Consider the following 11,593-nt stretch of genomic DNA (forward strand, 5'->3'; position numbering starts at 1 on the left):
TATTATAAGCTATACACGTATCAATATAGTTTATATAATTGCATCTATTGTGAATATTAAATATGAAATTCTCTCGTTTGCATTATTATGGTTATTTTAATTTCAAAAATTTTCTTAAATATATAATAATAGAAAATTTTAGAATTGTCATTTCACAATTCTTAAATTGTCAATAAAATACACGTAAAAGGTGTGTAAATGTAAGTTGTGATTACAATTGGAAAATAAATATGACATTATTTATATATGAAATCTATATGTATGTGAAAACTATTTATAAAACAGTAAATTGTATAACAAAAATTCTTATAAAATTAATTACGTTTATTGTCCAAAATCCATAGAAAGCGAAGAGTATACCAAAAAACAGAAATATTATCAGCAATATTATACTGAATATATCTTCCACATGATTAACAGCTCTATAAAATGTCATTTTATATAACACTTTATACTATAGAAGATATCATGTTTATATACATCTATAAGAAGACATTTTATATTTTGTTATACAACATGCTTTACTACTGCTCTCCACTCACTGTATCACGAAATAACCACTAAGTCTTTTGCACGTTCTACAGTAATTATTTTATGTAGATTATGATTTATGATGGAGCTACTTAACATAGTGACAGTCGATTCAACTTATAATAATTTCATTAATATTAACTGTAAGAAGCTAAAATCGTAACACTATACTGATATAACATAAAGGCATATAATAGAGTTGAGGGAAAATTACCCCTATTACTCCTATTTTTTCTTTTGCGGCGTAAATTCTAGCGCGGCGTATTTGCCGGAGTTATTCTATACAGTTGAATCCGGATTATCTGACAGTGTTTTTTTCATCTTCCGGATTATTTGATCTTATTATCGAGTCGACATTCTGATCAAGGTAGTGTTATGTTAAAAAATCGGGCGTAATGCTATCATGAGACCTTGATAATGTGATCGGATAATCCGAGAGATGAAAAAGTATTGTTAAATAACCCGAAGTCTATTTTATACATATACAGGAATATGTATTTAGGACAAAATATACCTTAGCAGCCTTATATGTTCCATTATACAATTCTTTAAAACGTTGTTAAAATTGGCGACAGCATGTAAAGTCAAGAGACGATTTTTAAGAATGTCCAGTTGACCAGAAATATGAAATATTGAAAGACTAAGAAAACTATCTATGCCTGTATAACACATGATACAGAGTAATGAAGCAATACTTTGAACAGCATATGTCATTTCATATTGTGGACTTCTTGTTGTATCGTAAATGTAATATGTCTGAATTGGGAGTGGTTTCTCCAAATCTGCAGTAATATTGGACAAGTGTCTCACTGAGTAACCAAATATGGGCAAAATATCCATAACAGTAATGGCCGCTCCCATCATGCCATATCCAAATATGATAATAATGCGTGCAATTTGCGCTTTTGCTATCATCATTGCTTTTTCTTGAGATGTTGTTGTTTTTGTCCAATCGTTGGCAATTAAATGTATTATCGGTGCGACAGCTTCAAGAATACAAAAGTAAAGATATCAATAACAATATAATAAATTAGATGTTAATTACTGATATATTAAGAAATTTATTGTAAATAGAAACAAATTTTAATATAATTAATAAAAATTTGCTTCTGATTAAATTTAGTTTTAATTAAATGTTAGAAAATTGCGAAAATATATTAATAATCTCTAGGATCACAACAAATTTTTTGAAAATTAACTGAAATCAGAATAAGAATGTTTCTTATAGATTTTGAGTCACTAAATTAAAATTTTTAAGGCAATGCTGAAGTGGCGGCCGAATTTGATCTCTATAGTATAGTCTTTTTAAATTCTGAATTAAAAATATTGATAACAATGACATATTTAATTCATTTTTTACATTATCGATTTGTCTCAGTCAAAGGTATTTATGTGTCTTTATTTAACATTATTTCTAATATTTTTTTTTATTGACATTTTACATCAGTTCATATTTTATTCTTTTTTCTCCAAGAGGAAAGTAGAGGAAAAAAGATGAACTGCTGCAAAAGTTTAGCCAAAATGAACAAGCCTATTTTTGTAACGGCATCTCTTCAAGTTCAAGCACGTATTGCAGGACACAATTACTAGTTTGTTTACTATTCTGAGTCTTCGCATACATACCTAAGTTATGGCGTAATTTACAGATTAATATATATCCTTTTTTAGGGGGTATTCTAGTTTGTCGGGTCAAAAAAATCGATTTTTTTAATTACATTTTTGGAAAGTTGATAGTCTTGAAAATATATTATCAAAGCTAATATCTGATTAGGCTGAGATAGATGTAGGTTATTATTTACAATTAATTTATTTATAAATCGTAAAACTTTAAATGCATTTTTCTTAAACAGCATTTTTCAACCCATTGACATAATATCTTGGGAACTAAGCGTCCGATTGACTTGAATTTTTGCGTGTCTATTTAGTATATGTTCTTTTATTATTGGAACTATGAAATTTAATTTACGATTATTCTATTTTATTATATAAAAAAAAATGAAACAAATTTATAGGTGAAAATCGATACTATTTTTCAAAACATTACTGTTTTAACAATTTTCAATTTTTTTCTTATATTCTAGATTCAGTAATAGTGTAACTCTTACAATTTAATAATTTCCTTGGTTTATTAGTTTTAGGCTAGTAGAACTAACGGAATGATGTCAACGCATCAAAAAGAAATTTTTTTATACATTTTACATCACCGCGTATTTTTTTGTGATACATATTGACACGAAAAAATAATTTTTAAATATCTATTTTGTACAAATAAATTTTCAAAAAGTTTTATATTAATATATTAATTAATTTCTTTTAAAAAAATTCTTGAATAATCACGTAATTTTTAGCCTTATAAACTAGAATACCCCCTTAATCTTAGTTTTATAAATTCAGTATTATTTGTGAATCTAGTCCGATGGGTGCAATGTCGTTTTGTCCACGAGCTATAAAACTTTTGTACGTACATTAAGGAAATATTTATATCAGGTGACAGCTCTACGAACTAAAAAATGAGCTAGATTTAAACTTTTTTTTTATTTTAGTATTAAAATCCACTACACCACCTCCTAGTTTTACGTCTACTTTAATTGTGTAAAAAGATTTTTGATTCCGTTTAGTCAATTTGAATATTTTTATATAATTATAATGTTTTGATAGTGATAATATTTGGTTATTTCCTTTTAAGGAAAGTAGTACTTCAGAGTACTTTCCTCAGTTATATTGAATCGGGACGTCTTAAGCGAGAAATGACACGTTGATTTTTCTTGCATGCTATTTATATATAATACAATGATAATTTGGATAAAACAGAATAATGAAATCGCTACAAAGCTTGTAAAAATGAATCGAGACTATTCTTTCTAATTCTTCTGATAGTCAGTAAATGATCGAAAAATGTTCGTGAAGTGAAAATAAGTTACGTATGCTCATTGAGTAAGAACAAACACACTTTACATATCTTTTGCGATTATTCACTATTTACTAATCAAGGGGATAATGATAGCATCTTCCTTTCTTACAAATGTTTTACAATAATTTTATTATTCCGTTTTATTCAAATAATCTTTATTTATAAATAGTGTGCAAGAAAAATCAACATGTCGCTTACAACACATTTCTCGCTTATAACGTCATGATTTAATATAGTTGAAGTAAATACACAAAAGCCTCAATCTGTTTTGTTACACCGCGTTCACTTTTTTTTTATCAAGAAAATAGTGGTATATTTTCGAAAAGTTACATTTTTGCCTTTTTTAAATGTTTTTTTTTTACAGATTTTCCGCTATATTTTCTTTGATTACTTAAAAAATTAAATTTAATAATAAGCAAATTTAATTTACTAATTCGAATTCAATGATCAACAATTTTTAAAAGCAACAATTTTCTTTCCAGTTAAATAAAAAGAACTTTTTTAGTTAAGTGTGATTACTCCGCAATTGTAACAGTAATTCTACATATACGCAACAAATGTAATATATAAATAATATATAACTATTGTACATAAATCAATAACAATGTGGTACATAAACCTAAATTTTTTGTTTTTGATTTTTTTCAATTCAATATAAATAAACTTTTAATTCCATTTTAGAATTGTACAAAGAAATAGAAATTAATTTTGTTGATATATAAAAGGTATATTGTAAATATTTTATATCATGTAACAATCAAATCACTATTTTAATTACCTTTTCTCTTCCACCAAAAAATTACAAGTTTTAAGACGCAAGTAATGATTGGTAAAGTACTCATCAAATTATCTGTCACAAGTAAAATGTCAAAATGGATTCTTATCAGAGAATGTACAGCAGGAATCATAAGAACAAGTACTATAAATAAGAAAGTCAAAAGTACACGTAAATTGCACAAACACTTTTCCCATGTAGTTTGTTCGAACCTCGGCCAGAGTCCGATTAATTCTAGACTAAATCGATTTAACTTCACTGCCCATTCGAAATCTGTTTCAAAAAGGATTTGATAGATTATATGTTCTACTTTGAACGAAATATATTTTATTTGATACCGTTTTTTGATAATGATCCATAATCATATCTATGACTGCGATACGCAAGATATTTTGTTTCCATATTGAACGTAAAAGATGAACAACTCTGTTTCTTTTACAGCGTCTATACAATGGGAATGATACAATTTCATGTGCATAATAAAAATCTTTAAAAACGAGATGTTTAGTGACAGAAGATTTTATAAATTCTACATGTCCCTTCTTGTTGTGCACCTGCGGATAATTATTAGTACAACAACGCATTTATGAATAATAACTGAATTAATGATTGCTTGATAAGTACTTGGTCATGCGGCAGATTACGTAAATGCAGCAGTCATGTTTTTACGCAGTCGTAATCGATTTTGAGCCATCTATAGTCTGAACTATAGTCATTTTATGACAACTAGTTGTGAGTAATATTACTTTTATTGTAAAAATTGGATACAGTAGATAGAAATTTTTATTTTGTATTTTACGATATTAGGCCTACTTTACTCTTTCATATACTTACTTTCCGAATGTAGGCATTTTCTATTTCAACGGAGTCTTTGTATAGTCGTATTATAGAATTACACCATTATAGAGTTTAACTATTATTTCAAAGCTTTTTGCAATTTCTTCATTATCCACTGATATCTTTCTCCTTATAGAATGACATTAACTTTTATTTAACCGATAATTTATGCATGTATGCATAATTAAAGTTTTTTAAAGTAATATATGATTATTGCACAAAGAGGATGGACTTAAAAAATTTTAAATCATTCGTGTTATAGAAGTTTTGTCAGTGCTTTGTGTGTGGAACATTCGAAGCAGATAAAAACTAACATAACAACGAGGGATTGTTAAATACCTGTTTGCAACATGTTTTTATCCTTCTGTTAAGTTCTCACGAATTTGTAATCGATTTCGAGTGTTGCGTGTGATTCAAATTATATTTTTTTGTTTTTGTGTCATAGTGAGCAGTAATGTGAATGTAATATTGTTTTATTATGGCAACTGAAGTGTTTGTTTGGTCTATTTTTTGGAATAAATGTAATATTATGATTTCATAAATTATAGGGAATATAATTGATATTTCCTAGATTATAGAGAATATAATTGATAATTCTTATTTTCTTATTTTTATGACCTATTTAATGTACAAATAATGAGAATTGATTAATTTTTTCTAAATTATTGTGTTTAGAGGAATATTTACTTGCCGTAATTTGGCATTATCAATAAAACATAAAATTTTTGTGAATGTATAGAATATCTAAATTTACTTTATGCAAATGTTTGTTTAATAAAATTTTTTCTCAAAGTTATTTTGAAATATATACACGGTAGCAAACATAAAATAAATCACCAGATATTTACATCTGGTAGGCAAAATTATTTTAGATAAAAGTTGTATGATTTGAAGAGGGACAAATAAATTAATTTTCGAAAAGATATTCTTTGAACCTTATGACTATTTTTGAAATTATAGAACTTATTTTACATAATATGATTTCTTTAATTATTTTGCATATAATAGTATTAAGACAAAGTTTTATATAAAAAAATTAATAATTTGCAAGATTTAATGATTTTATACTTTATTTAGGCATATTTTCGTATAAAATATAAAATAGTTTGTGAATTTCTTCTTTTTTTTTGATAATTTTACCTGAATGTTTTTATCAATAGAACAGTCAGATAAATCAATTGATGTAAAGAAAATATATACATTATTGCTTTAAAAAGAAATTGTGCAATTTGCAATATACAACTATGTATTTTTTGAAATATTTTCTGTCATCATCAATTGATTCATCTCATTATTCTATGTAAAATATTAAGATTTAATTAACAAGAAATGAATGATACAATTTTTATTAGGTTTGCAAGATATTTTGTTTATGTCAAATGCTAGTGCTCACAATTTTTATTTTAATGATACCAAATTAAATAGAAGATCATTATGTCATAACTGTATATAAAATAAAAATATATATAATCTTTTAATAACATAGAATTAAAAATTTTGAATTTACTTAATACATTACTTATTATTCTCAATCTAATATTTTATACGACAGTTTTCTTAAAATGTCTTACACTTATTTTCCTTTCTTTTCGTCATTATTTAAGCTAATTTTTTGTCTCTTTTATATTATATGATGGTTTCTATTAATAAATAGAACAATCAGCTAGTATATTACATTAGCAGCAGAAAACGTAAGTAAGTTTATTCACAATGCATATTATTCTATGTGAACTTTTCAAGTATATTACATGACATACGTAAGTATTTTACATGAATACTTTAAATTAGTTAATATTTTCTGATTAAATTATTATCGAATTTATATTTTTAATATTAATTTGGGCGTTATATATCTATATATATTTAAAAACATTTATTGACTTCTTGTTGTAAGTAATACAGATATGTAGCCGGCTGATGTTTTTAATAGCTACAAAAAAAAACAATAAGTAAATAAAAGACATTTTTAAGGAAAAACGATATAAAAATATATACATATAGTAATATATACATATATTATTAAATATTACATATATTACAAATAGTTTTTAAAAAATATAATATATAATACATATTATTGTGTTTACATTGACTTTGTATACATGTAAAAAGAATATTTTGTTTTTTAAAATCATATTTAAAATTCAAGATAACTTACACTGCAAAATGTACCCATCGTTAAAGGAAACAGTTTACCAAAGTTAAGGTAAAGGGGTTTACTGGTTCTTAACATTAGAAGAACTAAGTCCCGAGTATTTTTTGCATTCAAAGTATACCATTCATTGAAATATACAGCATAGTGGATTTTGTCATACTTAAAATCATAAAAAATATATGCATATATGAATTATTAAAATAGCGTGCTGTATAATAATGTATATGTATAAAAATTTACATATAATTTTAGATTATAAATTTTTTTATATTAACTAATTAGACTTCGATTATTAAGAGTACAATTGCAGACTTTTATGTATGTATAATCATCACACATACGTAATATATACTTATTAATATAAGTTTTATTTGATATATATTAATGTACTTTTAAAGATAAATTATTTCAGATAGCCAAGTCTGCAGAAAAATTTTGAGCAGAGTCTGCTATATGATTTCTGATGTCAGAAAGACAAATTTTAAGCAGAGACTGTTTTGTAAATAAAATGTTAGTAGAATGTCGGTAGACTGATAGCAAATTTGGTCGGACTAATTTTAAGCAATTAATTAATCTCAACTGATTTCGCTTTCTGATTTCGTTCTGACGATAGTACGTGAATTGAAATTCTTGTTACCCAAACTAATTCGACGTCTTTGGACGTTCGAAATATGTCTAGAAATTTCTCGTTTTTATCTCTGTATGTTGGACATCTAAAATATGTTCTGAGAATGTTATTTGAACATCCTATAATATAGCTATTTACATCGACATTTTGGATATGTCGAAGGAACAGACTATATACATATAAAGGAAAAACTAAAACATAATATATGCGGTACACACACACACACAGTTTATAATGTTTTATTGTTATCAGAGATTTTGCCAGCACTTCCCGACATTATATATGTTATTTTTCTCTTTCATATATCAAGAAACATTATGGAATTGGTTTTTTAGGTTTTTGATCGGGGTGAAGTTTGGCCATTTTTATGTACATTTCTTTGACACCGTAGACTTGACAGTGCGTGTTTTATTTATTTGTATATTTAAACTTTTATATGTAAAATATATTTAATTTATTAATGAAATTTTTTAAAATTATTTTTTAAAAATAAAAAAAATATAAGTAATAGAAACGTCATTTTGAGAAATGTTTCTGTAGTAATAACATTACAATTTTAATATTGTATCTCCTAAATAACATGATCTGCTCCATTTCTGTTATTAGTTTGCATTAGATTGTGTACTGCTCAGTATCTGCTACTAATGTCGTCAAATTCTCTCAGCAGATCTTGTTCGTTTCTGTTACCAATCTGTTGGCGTAAAATGTTAGCAAGCATTCTATTTTATTTCTGTCACAATTTGTTGAAATATAATTTTTAAAGATACTATTGACAGAATTGGAGCAGATTGCGATATTAATTGACCTTAATGTCCCGATCTTTAATTCTGATCAAATTTGCTACTAATGTGTCATTCTACTAATATTTTGCTTTTTGAATATAATACTTCTACTATTTCTCATTTTAGAATACATACATCTATTATAACATGCAATTGTGCATGGAAAAATATAAAATTAAAAGTGTGATTTAGTTTTGAGCGTTTTTTTTCTCAAAGACTGATTTATGTGAACAAGATAATTATTTAAACGAATACTTTATAATCAAAATATTTTCCTTCGTTTTGTATAACTTTTCTTATCATTTTGGCAAAAGGTGGATTTCGCGACAATAAAAAGATTCTTCTTTAGTGTTGATTCAATTTTCAACGAATTTTTGCACATTTTTGAAGTTATGAAAGTGTGTATTCTCTAAAGCAAAGCTGGGATTCAATTGCACATTTCGGCCAATTTTCAGCTTAGTTTCTACTTTTTATTTCATCAATACAACAGCTTATGATTGGAATGTCTTCGACTACACTGACATTAATGCAATTTCTTGCAATACCCTCAAAATTAAATCACATTCTTAATAATTGGTAGGAAGTAAAGAATTTTTTTAAAATTATACCTGAGTTGTTAATACTTCTCCAACAGCGCAGTATATGCACATGTGACTGAATAAGTCCAGAACGACGACAAAATATATCAAGTTTGAGAATGTTAAGAGCTGTTTACTTTCGAGCATCTATAAGTCAATTAATTAAAATATATGTTATAAAAGATGTAATAATATGTTATCTTTAGTATTATTTTATATTTTATGTTATTATTAAAAGTACATTACACACACATATATCATGATATATTAACATATATTACTATTACATAAATTATTATTAAAAATATACAAGTATAAGACATAAGTGTGGTGTAATTAATTAAAATGTTTCAGAAAAATTTTATTAATTGATTAATCAAAGGATGCTTCAAAATATTTATACCATTACAGATGAGTCGTAGTTATAATAATATGTTAATATTATTAACAATAAGAGATCTTCGCATAATATCAAATTTTGATTTTAATAAAATATTAATTTATAGATTACGTAAATAAATAAATTTAAAAAATACGAGTTGTGAAAAAATAATTTTAAGAAATACAAACAACCTTTTTAAGTAAAGTGGTTTTATTTATTTTATTATATCTAAAAAATTATTTAATATATTATAAAATACTTTATACAAAAATATTTTATAATGAAATTACTTTTGTTTATCCACATCAGTAGGAATCACAAAAAATAATTTTGGAAGTATAAATTTCAAAAATATTTATTTAAAAAGACATTATTAACATAAACGAATAGAGGTAATTTGATTATGAAACATTGTTATAAAATATTTTTACATCTTTAACATCTTTTACATCTTTAACATTTTTCGGATATAATAAAAAAATGATTTATATATTTAAGATTTTGTATTGCTTTAAGGGTCGGATGTTTGTTATTTTATCTTTGGATAAATTATGTGTGATAATTTACCTGCTGGATAAACAAAAGAGTAAAGGAATAAGAACATAAGAGACTAAGAAAATAAGGTAGTTAGTTGAAGTTTATCAAAAGATGGAATAACTCAGTCTAAAGGCTTTGGCACATACATAAATTTAAGACTTACATAGACATAATTAAGGAAATTAACATGTTGGATTTGCTATTGTTTAATCTGGATCTATAATAGGTATTTTAAATCTTAAGGCGCAAGAAATAGACCAATTACAGTCGAACATACAGATAGAATAATTGACGATTTGTTCCTTTCTTATGGCTTAAAAACCTATTGCATAATAGTTCCGGGCTTACATTACGATTTTACGATTGATCGATTTGTTTACTGCTTAAATCTTACGTCTTAAGTTTTTTTATGAGCAGTGATCTTAAAACTGTTTTTTTTGTTTCATCTGATATTTATTGATTTCATCTATTTACTTAACCTAGATACATATAAGTATTTCATTAAAATCAGAAGTTGGTACTTCGTGAAATAATTTTTTTGTTAGAATTACATTATATGTATCAATATAGCTTATATAATTATATCTCTTATGTAATTATTAAATATGGAATTCTCTCGATTTCATTATTATCCCAGATAGGAAGCTACGTCATTTTGACGTCAGTTTGCTACCAAAGATGGTTATTTCAATTCTAAAGTTTTCTTAAATATATTAATAAGAAAATTTTAGAATTGTTATTTTACAATTCTTGTTTAAAAAAAAAACATGTAAAAAAGTATAAATATAGGATAAATATCCCAATTACTGTGCCTGTTCCTATTAGTGCTTTTGTATTTTAATAAGTCATAAAGAAAACTAGCACGAAAAAATAAATAGAAAAAAATATTTTGTCTTGTTAAGTTAAATTATTAATGCATACGATACCGAAGATAATATTTTATTTTTTGAGTATTAAAGTTTTAAATATTTTTCAAAAGATATGAGGCATTTATGTGAATTCAGTAATACGTACTGCAAAATTTTAAGCTTGTCTTTATTAATTTGTCCTGTATTGGAGCTGAGAACGTTGTGTTATGAGTGTACATTGAAATAAATATAATTAAAATAATGATTTATGTAATATTAACTTACACAATTAGCTTAAATTTATTATCTGTTTTAGTAACTATATGTTAAAATGAGTCAAATATGGATAGGCACACAAATTGGGAAGACATTAATAGGGCCATTGCTACTAGAAGGATTCACTAATAGGGATAAAAACACGTTTTTTATTCTTGTCAAAAATAATTATGAAGTATTAACATTTTTTAGATTAAAGAAATATTATAAGAAAAAGAAATAGTTCAAAAATAATTATAAAGTATTAATATTTTTTTTTAGATTAAAGAAATATTATTGTATAAGAAAAAGAAATAGTTGAAAAATCAATATTGATTGCAAGCAGATAAAATTAAAGCTATATTTAATATTTA

At 25.2% G+C, this 11,593-nt stretch overlaps 1 protein-coding gene across 1 annotated transcript; it reads right to left on the reverse strand.

Moving 5' to 3' along the window:
- Positions 1 to 6,927: 6,927 nt before the first annotated feature.
- Positions 6,928 to 9,344, reverse strand: LOC108755830 (odorant receptor 47b-like). Its single transcript, XM_018499130.1, has 3 exons — positions 9,228 to 9,344; positions 7,213 to 7,368; positions 6,928 to 6,984 (listed from the first exon to the last, which is right to left on the reverse strand). The coding sequence occupies exons 1-3, from the start codon at positions 9,342 to 9,344 to the stop codon at positions 6,928 to 6,930; spliced, it is 330 nt and encodes a 109-aa protein (XP_018354632.1).
- Between the last annotated feature and the right edge of the window lie 2,249 nt (positions 9,345 to 11,593).

This window comes from Trachymyrmex septentrionalis, unplaced genomic scaffold, assembly GCF_001594115.1.
Source record: "Trachymyrmex septentrionalis isolate Tsep2-gDNA-1 unplaced genomic scaffold, Tsep1.0 scaffold9, whole genome shotgun sequence".
Classification (NCBI taxonomy): Eukaryota; Metazoa; Arthropoda; class Insecta; order Hymenoptera; family Formicidae; genus Trachymyrmex; species Trachymyrmex septentrionalis.